The sequence below is a fragment of the Camelus dromedarius genome, chromosome 8 (assembly GCF_036321535.1).
Source record: "Camelus dromedarius isolate mCamDro1 chromosome 8, mCamDro1.pat, whole genome shotgun sequence".
NCBI classification, from domain to species: domain Eukaryota; kingdom Metazoa; phylum Chordata; class Mammalia; order Artiodactyla; family Camelidae; genus Camelus; species Camelus dromedarius.
Window position 1 is genome coordinate 74853657 of NC_087443.1, and position 26789 is coordinate 74880445.

At 49.5% G+C, this 26789-nt stretch overlaps 1 protein-coding gene across 10 annotated transcripts in view; it reads left to right on the forward strand.

The window, feature by feature from the left end:
* TACC2 (transforming acidic coiled-coil containing protein 2) overlaps positions 1-26789 on the forward strand; it is a 196703-nt gene that overhangs the window by 65962 nt on the left and 103952 nt on the right. For 9 of the 10 annotated variants that reach the window (XM_031461897.2, XM_031461902.2, XM_031461904.2 and 6 more), the window contains one exon: positions 485-610. In XM_031461897.2, coding sequence (XP_031317757.2) covers positions 485-610 — 126 coding nt within the window. The remainder of the gene's footprint in view (positions 1-484; positions 611-26789) is intronic. The other variant, XM_031461899.2, reaches the window with a different exon arrangement.

Here is a 26789-nt window from a genome sequence, read left to right on the forward strand (position 1 = left end):
GGTAGTTTTTAAGAAGCTAAATTTTCCATATCTAAGTGTCTAAATTTACCTGCTTAACAATCTCTGGATGTGCTGAGATTCTGAAAAATGTGAGAAATGGGCTGGAGGCGTGGGAGCCAGTCTGTGTGACATGCCTTACTCCTTTCCTGTGTTCTTTGGTTCATCTAACTGAAACTGTTTGAAAAGCATGAAATGTGTACAGGCTGGCAGTACACTATAGGGTGATATGTTGTAGTCAATCAGATGTTTTTCTGGAGTGCAGACACATCTGCTTTTGAATATGGATTTATTTATACAGAGAGGCTTAAATGAGCCCTGAGCATCTCAAAGCTGTTTAATGCTTGAAGCTAATTTTTTCCTAAAGATTTTGGTGAAGTGGCCACTTTAAGCTTTAATTAGGAAATGAGCATTTCAGTAGGACATGGAGAGAAATGCCCTTCTTAATATTTATTGCTTAAAAAAAATTTTTTTTTTTTAATCCCAGAAAGAGCCCTGGGTCTGGCCCATCTACCTTACCTTTAGTTCCTGAGAAGGATGCTCCAAATATCACGGGCGAGGTCATTTCAGATGAGACCAGAAGTGCAGCAGGAGCAGAAAGGTCAGTGAAAAGGTATGAGCCTTTCGAGAACCATCGTGCCTTCCTTTGGCAGAGAGACCCTGGATGTGCTGCAGAGGAGAGTTCTGCTTATAAATGAGTCTTTATCTAACACAGAAACACAGAGCCGTTCCCATTCTTTATTCAGGCAAAGCAGCACTGAGCCAACTAGGAGCTCCATTGCTGTAAAAGGGATTGAGTTGCTTTCTTACCTGAGCTCATCTCTTTTTTAAAGTTTTATTGAGATGTAATTCAGATACCATATAATTCATCATTTAAAGTGTCCAATTCAGTGGCTTTTAATATATTCACAGAGTTGTGCAATCATCGCTACAATCAATTTTAGAACACTCTCATCCCCACCAAAGCAACCCTGCACCCCTTAGACATCACGCCCCATGGCCCCTGCTCCTGAGCCTGACACCTCCTAACCTAGTTCATTACCTTTTAAGGCAAATGGGTTCAACCTCGATTTAATCTCAAGCAGGAATGTCTGATCAGCAGCAGCAGTCACACTCCAGAGAGAGCTCGAGATTAGGGGACAAATGACAGGTGCAGCTGGGACTCCCAGACCTTGCCACTTGCAGTGTGCCTACCTGTTCTTTCCTAAGTGAAATGCCGCCTGTGCGGCCACCAGGCTGCTGCTCGGAAATTACATCCTGTGGGGGAAATGGAGGTACCGCGGGCACAGACACATTCTGAACAAGCTTTGCAGCATCCTTGGATCTTTGGCTATTCCAGAGCTCTCCACGTGTGTGTGTGTGTGTGTGTGTGTGTATGTATGTGTGTGTGCATGTGCGCAGAGGCACACACGTGTGTGAGCAGGGTGGGGTTGGACTTTAAATTAGTACCTGTGGCCGGCCAGTGTATCCTACCAGACAGCTACAGGCGTTTGGTAAATAATTTGATTCGTATTTTGCACATGCTGAAAGAATGCATGATCACCTGTTTTTCGAGTCTGAGCACTTCCACCGCCACCCAGCTGCCTTCCCTGCCCTTACGAGGGTGACTCTCCTAACTCTGGGCCAGCGAGAAGCAGGCGCTGCTGCCGAGACAGACGCGAGTTTCATGTGCATCGGACACTTGTCTCTGCTGCTGACTTAGCAAGAATTTCCCTGCAGCCTTTGCTCATATGTATTTTTGACATTCCCAGTTAGAGTGTAGGAAAAAACGTCTAACTCGGAAAATCCTCCCCTCCCTGCGAATGTTGTATTAGCCCTTCTTCAATGGCCCTGGATGATTTCTCACCTTCTTGGAGAACAAGAAGTTCTCAGGACCCTGTTGGCATACAGGAGTTCAATAAATATTTCATGGCTCATTGTTTTAATCACTTTAAGTTTTAAAATGATAATTTCTAAATTCATATTAGGAAATTTGTAAGGTATAGAAGAGTATAAAGAGGGAGACAAAAATCCACAACCACACCACCTAACCATTACTGTTATGTATTATGATAGTGTGGTTTTACCCGCTGCTTTTTTCTGTTTAAATAGCCGGAGTTGTATTTCCACTGCCATCAGAGCTCCCTGCAAACATAAATCTTAGAGGCTGAGGTCATGTGACTTATCATAGCGTATGGAGCAGTGGGCGTTCACGTTGTTTTGCTCTGGTTGAGGACTTGCCGGGTGGTAGAATTTTAGATTTCCTAGAGCTGTGCCATCTGGTTTGGCCGCCACTGGTCACATGTGAATGGAGATGTGCTTTAAAGTATAAAACACACACCAGATGCTGAAGATTTAGTATGAAGAAAAGAACACAAAATCTATCATTAATAATTTTTATATTCATCATATGTTAAAATGATAATATTTTGGATGAGTTGGGTTAGGAAATGTTATTGAAATTAATAGCACATTTTTTTTCTTATTTTTAATGAGGCTCCCAAAATTTTAAATTACCAAATTTTAAAATTTGAAATGTACCTAAAGTGATTAAAAACAAAGAGCCATGAAATATTTATTGACCAAACTTTTGGATTCATGGCTTGCATTTGTGGCCCATGGTCTATTTCTATTTAGATCATTTGTCTCCAGAACTTGCTTTGTCCTGGTCTTTGAAGGAAATGAGGATGAAAGAGGGCTGACCTTCCCTGTGCTTTGGGTTCTTAGGGAAAAGGCCTGCCTCTCTCCCAGAGGCTGAGGATTTCCAGAAAGTATTCTGAATGGACCCTCCCTTCCAGTTTGCCAGGTCGGGTGACCTCTGGCTCCTCTCCCTCAAGGGGGATGACAAAGTCAGCAACACCTGAACAAACAGACCACGACAGATTCCACATTACGCTTGATAGATAATCAGAGGTCTCATGAAGGTACGGACCAGCTCTGTCCAATAGAAATGGGACATAAGCCACAAATGGATCTTAAATTTGCTAAGTAGCCATATTCAAAACTCAATAGAAAACAGGTGAAATTAATTTTAATAATACATGTTATTTAACACAGTATATCACAAATACTACCATTTCAACACATAATTAATACAGAAATTATTAATTTGATATTCTACATTCTTGTTTTCATACAAAGTGCCCACAGTGCCTCTCAGTTTGGACCAGCCACATTCCAAGCCCTAATCAGTCCCATATGGTGGGTGGCTGCGGTCTGGGACGCTCCAGCCCCTCACAGAGCTCCCACCACTGTCAAATGATCCAGAAGGCCAAGCATCTCTCAGCCCAGTAGCCCCTTCCTACTTTAACACAAATGCTGGGGATGCCTCTTTGCCTTGAACAGGAGGCTCAAGAGCTCTGGTGGACCTCCCCCAACGAGGGAGCTGTGCAGTGGACCTCGGCAGGCCTCGGAGAAGTCTGGCCAAGGTCAGGGGTGCTTGTCGGGGGAACAGCAGGTGTTGCATGAGAGGGTAGAATTGGGCAGTGGTCTGGGGGAGGTTGGGTGACCACACTGAGGCCTACGCTGCCAGGAGTGGGGTGGTGATGAGGTTCAGATTCCCACCCACCTGTGCCCCTTCCTTGTTCCATACGTAACCTCAGTTTGCCCATCTGTAGAATGGGGGAGTGGACAGCCCCCATTGTCCCTGCCTCATTGAGCTGCCATGAAGGCTGAGATAACTGATACAAGGGCAATACCAGCCCATCCCGGCCCCCGGCGGGGGTCAGGTCCCCGCTACAGTTCCCCGGGGCCAGCTTTTCCCATGCTGTGAGCTGACTGTCTTCCCGAGGAAACTGTACTCCTGAGGCTGAGGTTCCAACATGGCCTCCTTTCTTTTCCAGTACTGACTTTGCTAAAATATCTTAACGGCTGAGAAGAGTGAATTCTTTCTTACTCCCTACTGTGTAGCCCACGGTGATCTGCTTCAAGTTAAAAAAAGTTTAATGGGGAGGGTACAGCTCAGTGGTAGAGTGTGTGCTTAGCATGCATGAAGTCCTGGGTTCCATCCCCTGCACCTCTGTTTAAAAAAAATTTTTTTAAATTTGAGATCGTGTTTTATTGTAAAACTTGATGTATGTCTTTTACCGTGTACCATATTGTACTAAATTTCAACATCAAAATAACGCTTTGAATTGTCCTGAGAAGAACAAAGCAAGTCAAAACCAAATTTTCTACTCTCTTGGTTAGCGGGTGATGTGTTTCTGTCAAACCCATGGACTTTTGAGATTCTGCTGGCTTCAATGGAGCTGATACCACAGGTCAGCTTCAGTATCTAAGAGATGTCTCTCTTCTGTTCTGGACAGGACAGTTTGATAGCCCAGTCTCATACCCAGGTGGATGCAGGAAGCACAAATACTTTGCTGCTTTATTTCCCAACTTTTGACTTCAAATTGGCACCACTGGTGGGTGTGCTGAGGGAATCCCGTGGCTTTGCTGACCTCCCCCTGAGGGGTACGTGCACACCCAACTCCGAGAAGCAGGTGTTGACAGGCAGCTCACCTGTGGATTTCTATACGTTGGGTGGTCCCTCCCCGTGGAAGAGTCTGGGACCCACAGACAGCTTCACGTCATGTTTAGAATATTGTGCAGAAGGTATTTGAGTTGATCTCGACTTTGTATGCATACATATGACTGGTCAGTGGATGGAAAGTCTAGAATTTGGCATTTTGCTTACACACCAATGATGGTCAGATGTGTAGTTCTGGATCCTTCTTGGACATCACCAAGCTTGTTTTTGCTGAATATTTAAAAGTGGGTCTTTCTTTCCATTTGGGGAAATGGTTGGAAAAGTGTCGTTTTCAATTACTAGTGCATTTGAGAGAATTAATTTATTCCCAGGTGCTTCAGGTCCAGCACCTAGGTCCAGCTTGCGTCCACCTAGGCTGCATCTTGAAGGGCAGTGGGGTTGAGGAGTTGAAGGGTGGAGGGAGGGAACAGAGAGGGGCGTCCTGCCCAGGAAGTGCTGGCTGGACCTGAAAGCAGGGCTGAAGCGGCTTCCCACCCTTCCTCCCACGCGGTCTCTCTTTCTTCCTGCTCTCTCCTCCTCCTTCTAAAATTACCAGCTGTGACACCATGTTTTCAAGTTTAAGAATAAGGTTTTGAGGAGAGCTACAGCTGTATAAATTAAGGGAAAAGAAAACAGCCACCAAACCTAGGTCTCTTCACAGACACAGCCGGGACGACAGACCCCCATCCCTACCCAGGTCCTTCTGGGTTGCATTTTATATAATATTGGGTGTATTATTTCAGGCTTCCTTTTGAGACGTATCGGTCTATTACAGGGCTATGACAGAGCTAGGGATCTGACACTTCTTTCCCTCGGAGCAATTTTCTTCCCAAATGGGAGACCATAGAGTAAGACAGAGTAGCAGCCTCGTGCTGGCTGTGTGGTGCCTTGGAAAAGCTGCTTACCTTTTCAATCCTCAGTTGCCATATCTACAAAATGAGGTTGGAATTAGGATTAAAATGGAGTGTTTCCAAAGCGTCTAGTATAGTGCCTGGTGTACAGTTAAGTATAAAATAAAAATGGCACCACTATTACCATGTTAAACGTATTTATTCAAAAACGTCCTGGCAATTAAGCAGAAAAAAAGATGCCCCAGGTATCTGAATGCACTGGTAGCAGACCCTGCAGGGAACGGGGAGACATGAGGCTGGATGAGTCTGCTTCCAGATGTTTGACGTCTCTGTGCCTCTGTTTCTGTCTGTCTTATGGGAGCTCCACTCACCTGCTCAGCTCACGGGAGCTTGTTACGTGGTTCAAAGGTTCTTCAGAACCAGACTCTACAGATGACGTGGATTTATATTATCAGCAGCTTCAATCATTGTGAACCATCATGTAGAAAAGTCAAAGGACCTTTTAAAATGTAGCCTTTATGCTCTGAAGCTTTTGTGTTCCATAATTAAAACGAATATTTTTAGAGGTGAATCTGTCCTTTGGAAAAATGCCAAGTCACTTTGGAAAGCTGGATTATGAGGCACCCACATGAAAGGTGGCAGCCTCCTTGGAGACAAGAGGCTGATTTCCCTGCCTTCGGGTGTCTGTGCTGGGACTACCACTGCCCTGGCTTCGGCTCTTCTGAGCCCCTTCACCCCGTGGCCTCTGTTATGCTGCACCTGGAATCTAATCAAGGAAGAGCCACACAAGAATCCCAGGCTAGTTTCAGGGTAAGGTGGTGATTTTCCAAATGAATGTGTCTAAAGTGACCCGCTTCTCTGCCTGGAACCTCTCATTACTGCCGCTGGCGGAAGCCACCGTGTTAGACACGGATTCAGGGCTGCTTCTGCACCCATATTTGAGAAATGGATATTTTCAGCTCTAGCTGGATAGCTGGAAGGAAACTGGGGGACATTCTTGTTGAGACTCGGGATGGGGAAGGGAGGAGGGAGCTGCCTAACAGCAGAACTAGAATCAGATTCTGGCCCTCGACGGCTTGACTCCCTTGGATGCCTGAGCTGAACCCAGGACCTGCCCCAGGGGAGGGGGCCGCTCTTCCCAGCAACACGCCCCGCCCAAACCTGCCCCTAGGCTTTTGAGAGAAGACTGTGGAATTGAGTGCTACTGTGTGGGACCCGCACAGGCCTCAAGGTCAACAGATAAGCTCCAAGCTCCAGCTCAAGTTCTAGCTCTGTGACCTTGGGGGCATCACCTTCGATAAACCTGTTGACTCATCTGTAAAATGGGGGCATATAGTACCTAGGATTAAATGAGCCACTTTATTTAGAGAGCCTGACACAAAATAAGTACTCAGGATAAGTTCCCTTCCACTTATTCCTCCCTCTGAGCCAAAGTATTTCCACATCCAGCATCGTATTTCATCCGCATCTCAACCCTTAGTGGTACTGCTTGTGTGCCCCTTCTGCAGAGGAGGAAGCGTGGGCTGGGACAGGTGACATAGTTTACTCAAGGTCAGTGCGCTAATGAGAGAGCTGGTACTAGATCCTCTCTTCTGGAGAGTTTTTCAGCCATCAAATCCATGTTTGAATCCCTGATCATTAACTTACTAGCCAGAAGGAATCTTGGGGAGGCTACTCTCTAAGACATGCTGTCCACTAAAACATTCTACAATGATGAGAATGTTCTGTATCTCTGCTATCCAGCATGGCAGCCACAAGCCACATGTGGCTCCCACACACCTGAAATGAGGCCGCTTGACAATCCAGGGTCAGTTTCAGGGCGACGTGGTTTCAAGGACATGGAGGAGCTGAACCGTGAATTTTATTTAACTTTGATTAATTAAAACTGAAATTGAAGTAGTCCCGTGGGGTAGTGGCCTCTGCATGGACAGCCCAGCTTGAAGACATGGTTTCTTCACATATAATAAGAGATGAAGTGCCCTTATCAGCAGCGAGGATTCTGTGAGGTTCTGTGTGAAGCCCTTGCGGGGCTCAGATGCCTGGTGATGCTCAGCGAGCGCCGGGTTCCTCCTTGACGCCCCTCGGCTCTGCCAGTGGGAAAGCCAGGCAGCTGTGTCTCCAGACGGGAGACTGGGGCGGATCCATACACATGTGCCTGTCAATGCTGATCAGCAGGCGGTCTCTCTCTGGCACCTGAACCAAGGAGCTTCACCATTGGGCCAACCAGAGGCCTTGGCTTAGCCAGTGCAACCTCACACCCTGGCCTGGTTCAGAACCCAGACAACTGGCTCCAAACACTTAGTCTAGAACCCTCTGTGCTCACCCATCCCCACTGGCCTCACCTGCAAGCATGCCCCACTGAGCCTGGGAGGGAGTGGACATGGGTCCACGTAGAGAATTGTTAGCCGAATGCCATCTCTGTGCTGTTCTTGTGCTGAGAAACTGGCAGGGCAGGAAAGATGCTCACCGTGGGGTGTGCAGGGTCAGCAGGCCCCAGCTAACTGCATATCGGCCTCCCCTTTATTCTCAGGGCCTGTTGAGTCATCCAGCACTAAATATTTTAGCAGCCTGCTGATTCAGAGATAGACCGCACTAGTGTTTCTCTGGTTCCAGGGAAGGCACTGGAACAGGTCTGATCACTGATACTTTTAATGTCTTTTCCTTTTGCAAGGCAGTCAGAGGTGTTTGGGAAGAAAACCTCAGGGGAGGGGTACACGTGTGCCCTGGGAGTGGGCAGGGTGTGCAGAGAGAGGACCGCAGTGTGCGGTGAACACCGGTCAGTGCTGAGTTCTCACGTCAGGAGCACCTGCAGGTGGAGGGGAGCAGGGCCCCAAGAGGTGAGTGTGGCGGGCAGAAGAGGGAGGGACCAGAGGTGAGGCTGAGGATGAAATCAGGCTGGAGGGAGGGGACCATTAGGTCCTGGAGCTCAAATCCTGATCCCAACTCTTAGGCTGTGCTGGGTGGTTGGGCAGCTGCTCCAATGGATACAGCGGCCAATGGTGTCTCCTGGGGCATAAAGGAAGGTTAAACAGGATTAGAGAAGGCAAGACACAGAGTACTCTGCACAAACTGGCTCTCCATGGCCAGCATCTGTGACTACAACAGAGCCCTGGACAAGGTCCTGGAGCTGCGGGAGAGCCCTGCAGTCAGCTCCATCCCCACAGCCAGCTCAGCCACCAGGCAAATGTGCACCCAGGCTGGGTGCTTTAGAAGGTCTCAGCCAAGGTCTCGGCTGTTGGGGAGGAGTGGGACGCTGGGCGCTGGCTTCTCCCTTGGAAAGAGGGTTGGGGTGAATGGGTCAGTGGGCAGACACACTGCAGTGAGTGATGCCTGCCGTTTGTGGACTCTCAGCCCAGTGCTCGCACACTCCTGAGGGGTCAGGCTGTTCACCAACTCCTGTTACTGTGTACTTTCTCCAAGGGACTGTACCTCCTTCCCCTGCCTGGGCCGCAGCGTCTTCTGACGCTGGATTAGGAGGTGGACGTCGTGATCCTGGATTCTCTGTCTAGAAATGCTTGCTCGGACTCCTGGTGGTGGTTGTCCCTATACAGAATGGTTCTAGGCCTCTGGCCAAGAGGATAAGCCACAATCTCATTTCTTTGGGAAGGTTAGACTTGCAGGCACTGCTCTTGGTTACCCAGCACCCGATACTCTGTATGGCACAGAGTGGGCGCTCTACAAGTCCTCGCTGAATAATTTAACCCAACTCGTTATCAGTTGGAGGCTTCCTGTCCTGGGAAACCAGTTCAGATGGGACTCTGGAGGCAGATGGCTGGATCTAACTTCCAGCTCTGCCATTAGACTCTTCAACCCTGAGCAGAATCCTTAGCTACTCTAAGCCTCGGTTTTCTCACCTGTAAAATGTGTATAATGCTAGGGCCCATCACAGAGAGACATCAGAGAGATTATATAAAAGATAATGTGTGTAAATAGCCTAGCAGAGTGCCTGCCTGGCACTCAGTAAACGCGTAAACATCAGGGGTAATTTTAATGATTACTATTGTTTTTATTACTGTATCATTTGAATGATAATAATATTATTCAGGCAGGATACTGGTAAACACTTGTGCTTTGACACAAGGACTAGATGAATTTTGCTGACGTTATTTTGTATCTGCCCTGGACTCTTTGGGATGTATCATTACCCTCTAATGCTACCTCCTATCCCATGGCCAACAGCCTCCCCAGGGGGGTGGCCCTCAGTGTCGCAATATTGTATCTGATGCAAGGTCAAGCCATTGGGCACGCACGGGGAATGCATTCTCTTCGTTGGGGAAACTAGGGCTTTGGGGTTAACCTCTTGCCAAGAGTGGCTGCAATGAGGCTGAAACCTAACATTAGTGGGAGGGAGCGAGTGCCGGTGTGGGTGAGCCCAGCTGGGGCTGCACCAGCGGAATGCAAGCTCTGAGAGCATCCTATGGGACAAGTTGCCCGACTATCTTGGCACGATGTTATGAGCTGCTGGCTCATCCCAGACCTCCTAGAGGAAGGGGTAGGGCTGAAAGTTGTCTGACTCTGCCCTGACTGCATCTGCTGTAGCATAATAGCTGGAGAAGGAGACCCCCTCCTGGCAGAAAAAACGTGCTTGGCCAGAGTTGTCAGAAAGTGAGAATTTGGACGAAGGGAGAGAGCCAGGCTTGGGCTTAAGGTCTCAGTTGAGACCAAACTGCCTTTTGGGGCTACCTGTGAAGGATGTCTGGGGAAGATGGCCCCTAACTCCTGGGGATCTGGTGGCAGGGATGCTCACCCTTTGAGACGGGTACCATCTTGCTGGCTCAGGCATTTATAGTCATGAAATATCTGAACTAGAAGGACCTTTAGGCTCCTCATTTTACAGATGAGAAACTTGAGACCCAGAGAGGGTGTGTGACTTCCTGAAGGCCACACAGCTTGTCACGGGGGGCCTCTGGTGTGACTCATACTGAACACAGTTCTTCTCACCTCAAGACCAGTGCTCTTTCCAATGAACTCACTGGTGCTCTAGTGAACAGGCATCACCTTTCCTGTAAACAGCAAGCATCTCAGGTAGGCCTGGTATGCACTGACATTATAGATGGTTTTCTGGAGGTGGTGTTTAAAGCAATCTTGTTTAAAAGTAATCTTGTCCTTGGGTTGTATCTGAGAAAGTTGCAAAATGATTTAAATTGTGACCTCTGTACTCTGTTGACCCTGCCTTTCTTTTGCTTGTGGCCAGTAGCATTTGCAGTAGGATTGCAGGAAAACCGCTCTTAGAAACAGGTTGGACAAGTGCTCGCAGATTCTCTGATTCACCATGATTTGGGAAGTGTGCAGAGATGGATAGGGAGGGAAGTCTCTGATTAGAGTCGACTCAGGAGAAAGCTCTGCTGAAACTTGAGTTCCATCTCCTTCTGGCCCAGTGAGTCTGTGTGAGCAGTTTACTGAGGAAACCCTCAGAGGACACAACAGTTCATTTCAAGTTTCTTTACAAACACTTGAGCCATGAATCCTCGGGAGATAAAACACTGAAATGATCGTTGCAGGGTCTAGTTTTGTTTTTGCATGAAGATGGGAAGTTTATGTTAGAAACCACCAGACTCCCTGTTGAGTTGCTGTTTATACCTCCTACTTGGTTCATATTTGGTCTTCAGGGGAGAGAAATAATTTTGTAGAAATGGACTCACACAGGGGGACATTTTTGCTTCTCAGAAACTCCCTTTGCATTTTGCATTTGGGAACGATAACCGACCCAGATAGGAAAGTGTTACACTTTCCTGCTCTTTCCTGGAAAAGCCACAGGCTCTCCCAGCCTAATGGAGGCTATTTCATGTCTTCTCTTCTAAATTCTTTTCCTTTGGTATAAGAATTGGAGCAATGTGTAAATGCAGAGGCAGGCCCCGACTTGAAAGGCATTAGAGGCAGAAACTTCAGCCTGACTGAGAGATGCTGGCCAGACTCACACGCCCTTGTCCCCGGGCGACCCCTCTGCCCGCCTTGCCCCTCCCCCCACTTCTCGGCCCTCTAGGGAACCACATTCTTGTTCACGAGACCACTGGAGCTCAATCAAATGTCTTGCCTGTGAAGCCTTCTCAACCCTCCAGCTCCCCAGGAGTACCCTCCCCAACCCTGGCCCTGCCCGAGAATTGAGAGTTTTCTCTATAACCTGACCACAATTTTAAGACAGAAGCAAATGTGTGCTAGTTCATACAGGATTTCATCCTTTGTAGGACAGCTTGTGTGTTTTGAGCTGGACAGATCTGGGTTCAAATTTGTCACTTACTCACTCTAGGACCTTGGTCAAGATACTTAATCCCTTGAGGTCCCAGTTTCCTCATCTGTAAAATGGGTATAAAATCAGTACCTACCTCTGGAGGGTCGTGTGACAGTGTGTGTGGGAAGTGCTAGCTCAGGGCTGGCACAGGCACATACCCAAAGCATGTCTGTCTCCGTCTGAGGGTCAGGGTCTGCACTGGTCCTAGTCCTTAGCACAGTGGACTGCACATAGTAGGCCCTCGACAGATGTTTGTAGATCGACTGTGTCTTGTCCAGCAGACAGAGGGTGTGTCTATTTGGTGCTTCCCTCAAAAGAGAAATACAAATACGTTGGCCAGGTTAGTTCAATAACACAACAACAAAATCATTGTAGTTATAAGTCATACATTCACTCATTTATTCATTCACTCAAACTGAGGGCCTCAGACATGAAGGTCCATGTCAGGTACTCTAGGCAAGGTTTCTGATCCTCAACAATATTGGCGTTTCGGGCTGGGTCATTGTTGGGGGGCCATCCTGTACACAGTAGGATGTTTGGCAGCCCTGGATACCAGTAGCATCCCCTAAGTCATGACAATCAAAAATGCCTCCAGACACTGCCAAATGTCTCCCGGTGGGCACAGCTGCCCCTGGTGGCTCCAGATGTGGTCCTTTAAAGCAGCAGCCTTGGCATCACCAGGCAGCCTGTTAGACTGTGGTTGTTTCAGCACATATTTTATCTTCAACCATTGCCCTGATGTGACGCAGACATCGCCTCTGACTCCTGGAGAAGCTTGTTTTTCTGCCCAGGAAGATGGTACAGCAGGCAGAGCTCGCTTTGTGTTTAGTCAATGACTTACTTAGAACTAGGACTAGGTCAAGTTCAAATACAGACCCAGCTGAGTACACCCCAGGTGATGGGCAGCGCGGCCCCTTGTGGGAAGTGGGCTTTGTGTGCACTCAAGGACGAGTCTAAGGCCACGTCTGGAAATTCTGGATAAGGCTGAAAAGCTGCGTGGAACTGGCCCCTCGCGTTTTCTGAGTGTATTTTGGGTTCAGGCTAACAGCTCAAATTAGCACGGGCAGAGACGATGGCTGAATTTTTTTTGAAGGCCTGAACCCTGCCTACCAGTATTTCTCTTTGCCCTTACAACTCCATTTTGCTGGGTTGCGGTTCAGAAATGTACCTCCCTGCTTGGACAGCCCTTCATGGAATGTGAGGGCTTGGTGCAGAAGCCCAAAGCGGTGATTCCTTCTGGAAACAAACAAACTTCCTCAGAAGTCACTGGTTGGTGGATTTTATATTATTAGTGTGAGGGCTGAACTCACATGTGAGAGTTCCTCATGGCATATTCCTCTGCTGACGTGTTCAGAGTATATAAAAATAACCCGAAGCTAGCCCTTGGTCACTGTGGACTGATTAGGAGTTTAGGTTCTCAGACACACAGCCTGTGTGTGAGCCGGGCTCTGCTGGTTGTGACCTTGGGGAAGAGACTTCCCTTTCCAAGTCTGCTTTCTCCTTTGTCTGCTAAGGACAGTAGTGGTGTCGGTGACACAGGCTCACAGGAGAATGAAGTCAGAGAAGAGATGTAAGCCACTTCGCAGAGGGCCAGCTGGGCAGCAGATGCTCACAAATGTTAGCTAATATTAGAGTGATCATTTAAGAAAAAGTTCTTAAATCACCTTTTTGTTTTCATCATCTGGTAATTAAGTGGGGACAGCGGAGAGCACACTGTCTTGTGGATGATATTTTGTCACTCTTCAAAGCTGGCAAATGGTAAGATGACCTTCTAGGTGACGATGACCTTTCGGTTTGGGTTTCTGGTGGTTGAGTGAAGCCCTGAGATGCTGATGTGCTGGAGAAGAAGGGCCTCAAGGAGCAGGGAGGCCCTGGGCAGTGGGGAAGCTGAGGGAGATGGGGGGAGGCTGGCCCCGGAGGAGGGGGCTCCTGCAAGGAGGGCAGAAAGATGGCAGGTGATGAGCACCGGGCGAGGATCAGCACAGCTACCGGGACAGGCACTGGAGAAGGCTGGTGTTCCGCCCTGGAGGAGGCAGCCTGGTTCAAGAGACAGCACACCAGCATTAGAGGACTAAACTGCTCACAGCCCTAACTGTCTTTGCCTCTCATTTAGTAATTAATATAGGTGGCCATTAGCACTTATCTAGAAGATCTTCTCCACGAGGGCACATATTTTGTCTCTTCTGTTCACTCTTATCTCCCAGCACCTAGAAGTGCCTAACACATTGTAGGCGCCCAAGAAATGTTTGTCAAATGACTTAATCATATGCTTCCTTATCTCAGCCACTTACTGGTTATATTCAAGGAGAGGCTTCATTCCCACTACCTAGAATATTCTATGTCTTTTCTCTCAGTCCATTTCCTTCCTTCCTTCCTTCTTTCCTTCCTTCCTTCCTTCCCTCCCTTTGGCTTAGTGTCTCATCAACGCCACTCACCCCTGTACCACTTTCAAGACTTTTTCCACATCTCTGTACCACTTGTATTATCATCTACTTACTAGTTTTCTTTTTATCACTTCATTTTTATTTCATTACTTTAGTTTTATTCTAGATGATGTCTGTGAACATTATGGGTTTGGTGTACTAACTATGTCCTATTCCTAATTTGCTTTAACTATGTAACTATTTATAATACCCTAATAAGAGGAAACCTTCCTATGGTAACACCTCCTTACCCTGTACAACTCAGCTTAAGAATTCTCTTCTGGAGAATCTCCGCATACCTCTTACAAGGCTGATTTAAATATTCTTTTGTGTTTCTGTCACATAGTAGCCATTCTATTAACCATCTGTAGAAGGGAGCAAGGGACCATGAGGCTTCTGACTTTGCAAAGGGCCAGGAATGTGATAGATACTTAGTGATTCTGAATGGCTGAATGAAACCCCTTGAGTCCAGGGGAGTTTGGACATGTGTGGGTGCCCTGAACTATCTGTGATTCTCTGAAGACAGCATGCTGTAACCAACCTTCCATTTGGGTGCCCATCAACAAGTCAGACATATAAACATCCCTTTAGACTCAGACCCGCGGCAGGCAGCTGGTGTGTTCTTTGTCTAGGGCGGGTCTGGCCTCGGTCCTTCAGCATCACGTCCTCTCCACCATGTAACTAGCCAGCCTTGCATGTTTCCAGTCTCTGGCCTTGTTTCCCAGGTTTTTATCATGTATGAAATTGTGGCTTTCGCAGTCCATGGAGGCGCCCTTGGTTCAGTGGGGCAGAAACCAGTCAGATAGTTAGAATGGCTAGAATTGGAGAGAATCGAGGTTCCTTTCAGTCTGTTGGCTCACTTCTCCTGATACACACGCTGCACCCTTGGTTCATCCTGCTCCGAATGCCGACTGCAGGAAAAATCTCCCTTCCGGCTCTGTCTCTATGCAGCCTTTGACCTTGGGTGTGTCACTCTCCTTCGGTAGGTCTCAGGTTGGATTCCAGGATTCCCACAGCATGAGTCCTTTTCTATAAAGCAGCATATTCATGTTTTCTTCTTTTCCCCTTTCCCTTCAAATGAAGCCTTTCTGCACGCAAAATCTTATGCGGAGCCCAAAGATGCGACAGATTTAAGTGAAACACACTGGTGCCTTCCAGGTAGTCTTTAAGATCACTCCAGAAACCTAGGACTCTGGAGAAGACAGTGTAACAGCTATTGCATGGGGGCATTGCTGAAAACACAGACCACGTTTCTGCAGAGGCCTTGACCTTGTGCTCAGAACCAAGAAATCCTTAGGATGTAAAGATTCAGCCAGGGATGCAATTACTAAGGCACACCTTCTCTGCCTGTGATTTAGTCTTTTTCTATAGATGCTAAGACAAAGGGCACAAGCCTGTGTCTGTCCTCCTCTGTACCAGTGCAATCGTCCCTCAGTATCCATGGGGATTGATTCCAGGACTCCCGTGGATACCAAAATCCGAGGATGCTCCAGTCCCTTATATAAAGTGATGCAATATTTGCATATAACCTAGACACATTCCCCCTGCATACTTTAAATCATCTCTTGATTATTTATAATACCTAATACAATGTAAATTTTATATAGACAGTTGCCTACGTGTGGCAAATTTAAGTTTTGCTTTTTGGAACTTTCTAGGATTTTTTTCCCCCAAATATTTTCAGTTGCCAGTTGCTTGAATCCATGGATGCAGAAACCACAGATGTGGAGGGCCTACTGTATTGTGCTGTTATCCTGACCTGGAGCAGGAGGAGACAGGCAATGCACATCTACTATAGCTTCAAATTTACTTCTGGCTGTGGCTAGGACCAGGGCTCTGTGGGTTAGCTGAGACTTTCTGGTGTGGATGTATCTCTGTCATATGCTGAGATTTGAATATCAATCCCCTGTGATGCTGAGAGCCCTTGACTTCATCTTCTACCAAGTGTGTCCTACACGGGACCATGGCTCTGTCCGAACGCTAGCTGCCAAATATCATCGCATTGATGATACCCTGGAGAGGTGCTGGGGTCAAGCCTTTATCTGCCAGAGTGTTTCTCCTGCAAGGAATGGTCTTCGATTCTGCATACTTTTATAAAATTTCTCAAAGAGGAGATTAAGTCACAGTAACAACCAGATACCTACTGTATTAGTTTCCTGCTGCTGCTGTAATAAATGGCCACCAAATCATGGCTCAAGACAATACAAATTTATTTTCTTAGAATTCTATAGGTAAAACATTTCATATGGGACTCACTGGGCTAAAACCAGTAGAACTGTGTTCCCTGCTGGAAGCCCTGGGGAAAAACCTATCTCCTTGCTTTTCCAGCTTCAAGAGGCTGCCCACATTTATTAGCTCATGGTCCCTTCCTCCATCTTCACAGTCAGCAACACAGCATCTTCAAATCTCTCTCTGACTCTGCTTCCATCGTCACCTCTTTTTCTCTCTCTTCTTCCTCCCTCTTCCACTTCTAAAGAGCCTTGCGATTATATTGGGTCCACCCAGATAATCCAGGATAATCTCCCTATTTTATGGGAGAGTGATTAGCCACCTTAATTCCCCTTTGTGCTGTAAATTAATACATTCACAGACATCTTTGTGGACATCCTTGAGGGGGACATCATTCTGCTGGCCACAACAGTAGGTTTCAAAGCTTAGTGTTACCTCCCTGTGTCATGAAGGTTATGCATCCAGCAACTGGGGCTGGGGCACTAATTCACTTGAAAGGGATGGTATCTGAAAATCATTTTAGCTCTTTGCCTAACTGGAATGCTCCAGCTTACAAGGTGGTGAGTGGGACATGTTTTTTTATTCTAAGTGGGTATGATCTGGGATCAGGGCACAAGGACACAGAAGATGAGGCATTCCATTTCTCACGTCACCAATAGCTGATGGTATACATTTAAACAAATTAGCCTATTTGAGTGTCAGTTATCACATTAGTGTAAGAGGCACTTTAATAATATACCATTGAGTCCATGATAGGCATGTGAAGAAGGAATCTATTTAAATTTCCATCAGAAATGTGACTCGTAGAAGCATGGTGTTTTTAAAGTACAATATTTTAGTGGAAGGCAGTACAAGTCTATTTCTTTATTCTACAGAGAATTTCATTTAGGGCCATCAAACCTCGGGCATCTGTTTCTTTAAGAAGAGGAAAGGAAGCCTTGAGTCATTTGTGAGTCTCTTGCCCTTTGGTCCCAGAGGATATAAAATATGGCAAGGCTTTCTTGACACCAAACTTAAAATAGGAAGCGTGGCGTCCACATATAGCCACAGGCTTTTCTCCACTGGGGCCTAGATGCAGACATTTCCAGACAAAAGGTGATACGTTTCAATGGTGCGGGCAGGTAAGCGCCACTCTGGGGTGCGGTCTGTGTTAGCAGAGTTGATTGGGGCCCTATGATGAAAAAACACAATCAACCCCACAGCTCACATGGTTCCGGGAAAGATGGCCGCGGGAAGGGGTTTGGATTTAGCCTCTGCTGGTTTTAGAGGGTACATCAGCCCAGGAGAAGGCATGTCAGGTTTTGCAAACTGTAGAGGACAGTGCACTCTAAGGATCTATGGTTAAGCAGCGTTAGGACTAGGCACGTGGAGAAAGAAGGGCCAGAATTTGTCTCCAGGGTCAAGCGAGGCACCATTTCATCCCCAGCATCTGTCTGAGGCTCCGGAGGGCAGATTGCCGGCCTTCCCCTCCTCACCTCCGCCCCCACACCCCATCCCGCCCCGGGCTGCGGGCCGAGCAAGCGTGCGTGGATCGCCGAGTTGGGGCACCGGCCTGTACTTGGCCTTCTCAGTCAGTTCACACGCCGGTGCCTGCCTGCGATGCCATGAGTAGTGGAAAGCGCCGTGGAAAAACTAAACTCTGCAACAAGTTGTCATGACTCAGAGACTCCTGGAGGAAGTCCGCTGTGCACTCGGGAGCCGCGGCCGGGCCGCGCGTCCGTCTGTCCATCTGTCTCTGTCTCCCGCGCGCTGTGCGGCCGCGGGGCGAGTGGGCGCGCTGCCACGTGGGCCCCTCGGTGGCCTGGGCGCGCTGCGGCCGGCCCCGCGCATTCCTGGCCCGGGAGGAGAGCGCGGCGGGCGCCCTGCGCGAGCAGCTGGCTGCGCGCTGGCCGGCCCGGAGCGCCGAGAGCTGGGGGAGGAGCCTGGCCCGGCCGCCGCCGCTCTCCCACTCATTGGCCTTTTGTGCTGCAACTTTGCCCGAGCCCTTCGGGGAGCCGCGCCGCCCCGCACCCGCCCTGCGCCGTTGCCCCGGGAAAGTTTGCGTCCCCTGGCCGGGTGGGGCCGTGGAGGCTCCGCGCGCCGCGCCGCTGCCGGGCTCGGAAGCCTCAGCCTCTCGGGGGCTCTCGGGCAGTTGCGTCCCCGAAGGAAGTCGGCTTGGCGCGGGCCATCGGCGATCGCCCCGGGCTGGTAAGTGCGCCGCAGTCAAGGGCGGGCGGGAGGGCGAGCGCCCGGGGTCGGGGAGGAGACCCGCGTCCCCAAGACCTTGGCCGCCAGACAAAGGCGTGCTATCAGTGGTAGCTGAAGCTCGTTTCATCTTTTCCCCAACAGAGACTGGTTAAGGGGAGGAAAGTGTTTGAACACACGTTTGTGTCCCCTGCTGGCAGAGGAGTGTGTCTGCGGGTGAGAAGGCGGGGCGCGGGCGTCTACCCGGGAAGCACGTTCCGCCGGGTGAGGCGGATCGGGATCCGCGCCCGAGGTCGGGGTGCAAGCCCGTGGCTGGGATCCCGTCCACGGTTGAGGTATCCGCCTGCGGTCGGGGTTTGTGTCCGTGGTCGGGGTCCCCATCCGTTGCTGGGGTCCCGGCCCGCGACCCGGCTCCGCGCCCTCCCCGCTGGGCTCCTTCCGAGCTGGTGTGGTCCCACCCGGTAGCGCGGGGGCTCCCCCGGCGGGCCGCAGCGGCGCGTGGATTAGCCATAAAACTCTGCACTGGATTTCCTCCGAGTTTGGGACTTTTAAATTCTCGAATAGTTACGTCAGCGGGGCGATTGCACTTCAGGGCTCGGGCGCACCACGTGACCCGCCCTTGCTTCCCCTTGGCGTCCTTGGCTCCGCGGCCTGGGGCCGAGTCTTCCCCTGCCTTCGGACCTCCTGGAAATGCGACTTCAAAAGTACTGTGATTCACTGCACGGGCTCAGAGCACTTTCTGCAGCAAGCTCTTGCATGGTATTCCTGCAGCGTTTGTTGTCCTCTTAGTGCTTGTCTTGTCTTAAAATGGCATCGTCATCATCGTGATATTATTATGGTTGTTATCCTTTGCCTCTGTCAGAAGCTAGGAGTGGAAAATGGGGAGCGGATTGGGATACAACTGAAATAGACATTGTGAGAAAAATCTGTCTCCAAGGTGGACTGTGGTGGGGAAGGGGATGGAAACAGAAGCCCAGCCTTGGGAAGGGCAGCCAGGGGGCTTGGTTGGTGCTTGAGTGTGTGAGTGTGCGTGTGTGTGCGCGTGCATGTGTCCATATGACTGTCGAAGCCTCTTCTCTGACTGTACTTGGAAAAGCAAGTGTCCCAGTGCAATTTCCTACCTGTTTCATGCCAGAGTAAGGTGCAGCTCTGTTACTAGGTGGAGAACTCTCTTCTCATGTCTCTCCAGTTCCCTATTGAGGCCACATTTCAAAAGCTGTTTTCATGTGTTTGGAAATGACTTTGTCTGAGGCCTTATCCTGAGGCTGGGTTTCGTCTGTGGGTTTCACCCATTCAGATTTACTTATATATTTCAAAGTTAGTCTTCAGTAGTGTTTTAGGGGGCCCATTTGGTCAGTTGATGGAACTCAGACGAGGGATTTGGTTGGAAATTGTGGAGTGAGTTACCTCCTAAAATGTTCAGCGTTTCTGCTCAACGTTGAGCTGGGAGCTCCTCCAGAGAATGGGGCCGGTTGTGCTGGGCAGGTGAGTGGAAGGGAGTGGATTCCCTTGGGGCTCCTTCTCATGGACTGTGACCCGGGCTTGGGCATTCTCCTTAGAGTAGAGTTGGAGCAGGAAATGGGTCAGGAACCGCCCTCCTTGTGCAGACATCACAGCCAGCTCTCAGCTACCCAGAGCTGCTTCTTTGGCTCCTGCATTGTCTCTGGTCCCTCATCAGAAGTTACTTTCCGAGCCTTAGGTAGGCCAGGCACCTTGGAGCACGACCAAACACAGACATTACTGGTCATGGAAGTCCACGGAGCCTGTGCGCCCCTCTGGGAGAGCTGGACAGGATTGATGTCTGGTGCTTCTGTTCGCCTCCATGCCTTTTGTCTCTCTAAACTTGAGCACTTAAAATATTTTAGCTGGAAAGAAACTTAAAGATCAAGGTTTCATTATACAGATGTGAAAAGGGAGACGCAGAGAAGTCCAGGGTCTCGGCTGGGGTCATGCGTGAAGGTGGCATTCAGACCCACAACCCCAGACACCTGGCCTGGCAGCTAAGTCCTGTGGCTTCTTTGGTTTTATACCTCTTTGTATCATGGTTATTACATTTGTTGTTTCTATGGAGACAGACAGTGCTCATGGGAGGCCATGTCTAGTTTGCAATACCACTCCACAAGAGTGACGTGGGGCCTGGGGGATAGATAACTGGTGGTTGAACTGAAGAAGACCACCTCTGCTTTCAGGGAGGGGTGTGTGTGCGTGTGTGTGTGATACACCTGAGTGCACACATGTTGGGCAGACTGTACGGTGAGGTTAGTGTCCTGGTAGAGGATATTTAGACGTGCAGGAAGGTGTTTTGGTTGTCCCAGTGACTGGAGCGCACTCTCTAGTAAGCGCCAGGGATGCTATGCGTGGGACAGTCCTGCGCAATCAGGAACCACCTCACCCCAGATGCCAGTAGCACCCTGGTAGAGGACACTGCAGGTGTTTTAATCGTTGGGAGAGACCAATTCTGATTGGAAACGTGAGATACAGTAGCTTATGGGCTCAGTAGGCTGCAGGATTCAGGTGTGGATGAGGCTGGGAGAGCCTGAAGGTGGGGTCAAGAGCACGTGCCTGTGTGTGTGTGTGTTCCCTTGGGATGCAGTTCCACAGCCATAAGCAAATGGTTCTTGAATTAACTGGTTTGAGTCTAGCAAGCCCTGGTATCTTTTGCACAATCAGGAGAAGGTTTATGAAGCTAGTGACAATCACTGATCACTCCTGGTGAGAGGAGCAAATCGAAGGAGAAGGGGTGCCCTGGTCTCTCCTGCTGTGACCTGTGACCAGGGCGTGTGAAATCTGTCGTGATGGTTGGGTTTTGTGTCCCCTTCCCCGCTGAGGTCACAGTCCTTTGTTTATAACCTCAATAATCATTTCCACAGCAACTCACTGTGATGACAAAACAGCCCAAGGATTATGAAGTCATTCGGCAGAAAGGGAGGGCGTGAAAAAGAAGAGCTGGGAAAACATGTTTGTAGGGAAGTGCCTCTAAAAATAGAGGCGAGGGGCAGGCGAGATTCCCGAGGGACCACAGAGCAGTTATCTGTATGGGGGTTTCATTTCAGATACGTCGGGTATCAGCCGAGTCCCCCTTCCCTTCCTGTCTGGCCCACTCTGGTGTATGGTTTCAGTCCGTCATTTAGCAAATGTATTCAGTGCTGCCAATTAAGAGAAAGCGGAGTTCCCAAGACTTGTTTTTCCTTGGGTTGGGGAGAGGCAGTATAGAGACAGCTCTGAATTTAGAGATGAAGATTCTGTATTAGAAGCCCTGCTCCACCTTTATCAGCTTTGTGACTTCGAGCAAGTCACTACGGTCTCTGAGTCATGATTTCCATCTCATTTACGGTGGGGATACTTGCCCTGGCTGCCTGGCTCACAAAGCTGTGGGGGCAAGTGAAATCATGTGCATGAAAATACTTGGCAAACGGTGTTGCAAATGGAAAGTCATGCTAGTATTTTCCACCTTGTTGTGATGAAAGGAATTTAATTAGCGGAGGTAGATTTCCTAACACGTCTTGTAGCTTATTTTTGTTGTTACTATTTTTGTTGTTACTGTTATTTTTAAATGTAAAAAAGGAGGTACTCGTCAGTGCAGGTCTCTGGTTTGGAAGCTGGTTATCTAGCTTCCTTTCTGTCCATCCCCCCTTGTTTTATCGCCTTCCCTTTGAATTGCTTATTTATGCTTTCCCCAGAAAACAAGTGAAAATAAAAGAGTAGGAAATACATGTCAGCCCTGCTCAAAGAGAGCAAATCTGGGGGGAAAATGAAAAGAGAAAGCAGTTGGTTCGTAGGAGGTTTGGCTGTTTAGTCCCACTAATCTCTCCCACTGCCTGGTTGGGTCCAGTGGGTCCTCTGAGGCCCAGGGGCTCTCCCAGTGGGTGTCTGTGTCATTAGAGTACATGACTCCTAGCCAGTATCCTCAGGTTTAAGGGCACGGGGTTGGTTTCATATCACGATGTTTCCCCAATGGGGACCCATTCGAAACTGAGAAGCGATAGTAAGAAGCTGGATCATGTTGGCATCAGGGGCATCTTTTCCCTCCTTTAATTGTCAGGACGCCCCTCCCTCCAACCCTTGGGCTTGCCCTGGGTTGGCTGCCTGCTCTCCAGCTGCCCGCTTCACGGGAAAGAGGAAAAGGTCTGATGCTCTCTTGCACACCTTGAGCGAAGCTCGCTCACCCCATGAGTTCCCTGGCCCAGGAACCTGCCTTCGACAGTGCCCTGCTTCCATCTCCCAGGTTTTGTCTGGTGCTCAGCCGTGTGCTAGGGTCTCTCTCCCCGGGGCAGGGGGGGTGGTGCTGACAAGACCCTGCCTCTTTTCTCCCAGCATCCTCGTGCCTAGTGTGGGGCTTGGGGGGACATGTTTCTGGCGGCCCCTTCTTGGGTCAGTGACAAGCTGTAGGGACAGGCCTTTGCTCCTTGCATGAGGGCTCAACCTCTTGTTGCATCAGTGGGCAGGGAAGGCTTAGGGAAGTGATTTTACTCCTTGTGCGCTTTTGGAATCAGGGACACTCTGTGACTGTCATGAGATACTGAGGACACCAAGAGGTTTTTAAAAAAACACTAAAATTTTGCCTCATCTGTGTACAAACATTCAAGGCATTTGTTCAGGCCTCAGCTTGCTCATGACCTGATCAAAGAGTTAGAGAGGAAGCTGGCTCTGGCCTGAGTTAAGTGGCAGCTAGATGGCTCTGGTGGCGGCAGCTGTTAACATCCCTCTGTTCTTGCTGCTTTCCACGCATCCATATGTTCACCAAATATTTATTGAACACTTGCTGTTTGTTGAGGACCCACTGTGCGATGCTGACACCCTGCTTTACGTATACTTTTTGCTCTTATTTCTTTTAATAATCTTTCCAAGTTGTACAATTTGTCCCCACTGTACAGGTTCAGAAACTGAGGCTCAGAGAGGTTAATGAACTTGCCTAGGACTACAGAAGGCTAGTGAAGGGCAGAGCTGGATTCAGGCTCACATCCGCCTGTCTCCAGGGCTGTGCTCTGTGTCCCACACTCGCCACCCGGCTCACCTGCACAGTGGACAGCTCAGTTTGATTTCTGTGCCCAGGGTTCTGGTGAAGTTGAGGCACCTGTGGGTTCCACGCACTGGCTCTCGGGAGAAGTAGGCAGCCTTGGCTGGGGTCTTGACCCTGAGGTGCTGGCCTATTGGACAGGCATGCCCTTGGCTTTGACCTCTCTGATCACAGGGGGCAACTACATCATCACGTACCTGACTGTGTAGCTTCTCCCTGCACCTGGATGGGTTTATTTCTTTGTCTTTTGAAAAGAACAGTGACTACTGTCTCCCTGCCTTATTTCTCCTAGAATAACGTCCTCCCCTTTGAGCTTTTGATAAACCCTAGTCCTTGAGCCCATTAACCCTGAGAGGTGTGGACATGACAGTCCAATTTTTCAGGAGGCTTAAGTTGTATATGAGAAGTTTCCCACTCTGCATCCCCTCCCTACCACCAGGTCTCCTGGGGAGCTGGTCACCACCTGCCTCCCATCCTTCTGTCCTAACTAGGGACCTGGCCAAGGGACCAGGCCAGCTGGGGCTGGGCCAAGGTGGGCACTGCCCAGAGCCTCTTCCAAGCTGTCCCTTTCCGGCCAGCCTAGGGGGCTGCACCTTTAGAGTCTCGGGGTTTTCAGATCAGAAAATCAGCAGTCCAAACCGTTATATTATGGAGGAGGTGCCTGCAGCCCAGGTGGGGAAGGGTCTTGCCCTGCTGGCTTCTCGCATGCTTTCCTTGGGGAGGCAGACCCCACTGGGCTGCTTTGCACGTCACTCTCTTTATTCTGCGTCTTTAAGAGAGATGCTGCTTGAGACCAAGGCCTGTGATCAGAGCAGCCGGGATGGTGCTCAGCTCAGTGTGGCCTCGGATAGTGTGACTTCCCCGCCCAGGGACTCCGTATGCTCTTTGTGAAATGGGCTGTCACCTTGCTCACAGTGACAAAGGGCCTGCGCAGCGCCCGGCACGCAACAGCTTCACATAAACCTTGGTTCCTTTTGCCTGTTGCCACCTGGACTCATCCCTGTTCCATGACCCCACCTGATGTGCACCCGGGGCCGGGTGGGTGAAGGAGCAGCGTGCACACCTGAGGGCACACACCTGGGCAGGAGTGGCAGGAGGAGGGGCACGTGTACCTTGAAGAAGCACATTCAGTGTCTTCTCTTGGGAAAACAGCACACTCTGTTGTGTTTGAGTTACTGACATCATTTGGGGAGCATTTCCCGTCTGCCGGGCCCTTTGCTAGAGAAATGTTGGCGCTTCTGGTCCCAGTGAATCCTCCCCACTCCCTTTCCAGGCAGGGACTCCCTTGCCCCCTCTGACAGATGGGCAGCCCGGGGCTCTGAGAGGAGATGTCCCACAAGGTCACACTGCCCATCATTGCTGGAGTGATGTTCAGACTCTGGCCTCCCGTCCCCTGCTCCGTCCTGCCTCTCTGGGGAGAGTGTGGAGGGGGGACGAAGGGTTGGTCTCAGAATGCTGGCGGGGAGGCCCGGAAAGGACCTGCATTTATGCTCCGTATGCTACCGTGCCTTTGCTGTGGCTTCTCACCTTGCCAGCTGGGTCACACCCAGCTCATGGCCGGCCAACAGCTCCTGAAGGTGGAGAGATCAGAAGATTCCATTTTGCTCACTTATGACAGGCTTTGCTTTTCTTTGGGGGAAAAAAAAAGAAAGAACGAGCCAACGTGAGCAGCGCTGGGCTGTCTTTCAGCTGTGTTGGTGAGAGCCACACCGGCATTTTCCAAAGCATGGGGCACAGCTCCGGGGGGCCCTGCCTGAGCTGGGGGCTGCCTGGTCCTCAGGAGTTAGACATCGCTCACTCTGTGTTAGAAGAAGGTGAACATAGCGCATGAAAACCACGGACTCACTGGTGTTATTACACATGATGAGGTACATTTATCTAATCTGAACAACTGACTTCATTGATAGTTAAGTATAAAGTATATAATAGTGCAGGAGGTCGGAGGTATTGTGTGTGAAGCGTGCAGTTAATGACTTGACTTTACAACCCATCAGATGCTCAAAACCCTAATCATCTTTGATTGTTCCCATGGCCCTTCCTTCGCACAGCAGGTGTCGGGTGGACATCGTGAAGCTCGTTGCGCACCTGACCCCAGCTCCTCTGTGGCCGCGGGAAGTCCGGCCAGCCTTACCTGGCACCGCTCCGTGGCTCTTGCCTGGCTCCCTCACCTGTGTTTCCTCCAGTTATTCCCCTCTCTGGCATAAGCACTATTTCCCAGATATTCTGCTGCTCCCTGCTCTTTGGTCTCTGCTGCTCCCCATCACTTGCAGAACAAGAGTCTTGGACCTTTGTTGGAGGCCTTCTGCAAGCGGGCCTGGGCCCGGGCTGTCAAGCTGTGTGTCCCTCGGCCCCCTGCAGCGCTGCTTCTGTAAGAGCACACTCTGTCCTCTGGAACCCAAACTGAGCTCTGTGGGTGCTGGGGACAGGCCTGGGCCTGCACGCCTTTACTCGGGAAAGTTTTGTTTCTTTCTGAAATAATTTCCAACATACAGAAAAGTTACGAGAGTCGTACAGAGAACTCTCATATTCCCTTTGCCCAGATTCCTTACCTGTTGCCATTTTACTTCACTGTGCTTTGTCATTTCCTCTTTGTATGTGTGCGTACGGATGGAGATACGTATGTATATCCATTATCATTACTCTTTTGGAATCATTTGAGAGCAAGTTGCAGACACGATGCTGTCTCCATCCAAACAAAATAAAACACTCCAGTGATCATTTCCCCCAAACAAGGACCCTCTCCAGCACAACACCGATGCAGCCGTCCAGTTGGGAAATCAACGTATGTCCCTGTATCACCTAGTCTTCAGAACCCATTTAGATTCATCAACACAGCCCCCTTTCCCACCTGATCAAGGATCCAGCCCCAAAGCACGTGTCACACTCTTAAGTATGCCTGCAGATGCTCCTTCAGTCTGGAAGAACTCCTCTGTCCCTTGCTGTCTTTCATGACCTTTCAGACAACTCTTTTATTCTGGAGAAATCCCTTATCCCATGTCCCTTCAAAGGTTCCCCATGACCAGACTCTGGCAGTCATTTTGGGGTGGGGATCCCACAGGGTGAGAAGTAATGCTGTGCTCTTCCCAGCAGATCACAGCCTGGGGCACAGGGTGTAATCCTGGTCAACACCTGGCCAAGTTGGTGCCAACCCAAGAAACCAGGTTCCTCACCTTTAAGTATCTTTTTCCCCTTGATCACCCATTAGTGTTTGCTGGGAAGGTACTCTAAGACCACATCACTGCCCTTTACTTCTTTAAACCTCCATCCACCTGCCTTAGTGTCCTTCGCTGGCTCCTGCCTGAATTCACCACCACTCTGGTGGTTCTTAAATGGCGGGTTTCCTGTTTTCGTCACTTCTCCCACAATTACCAGT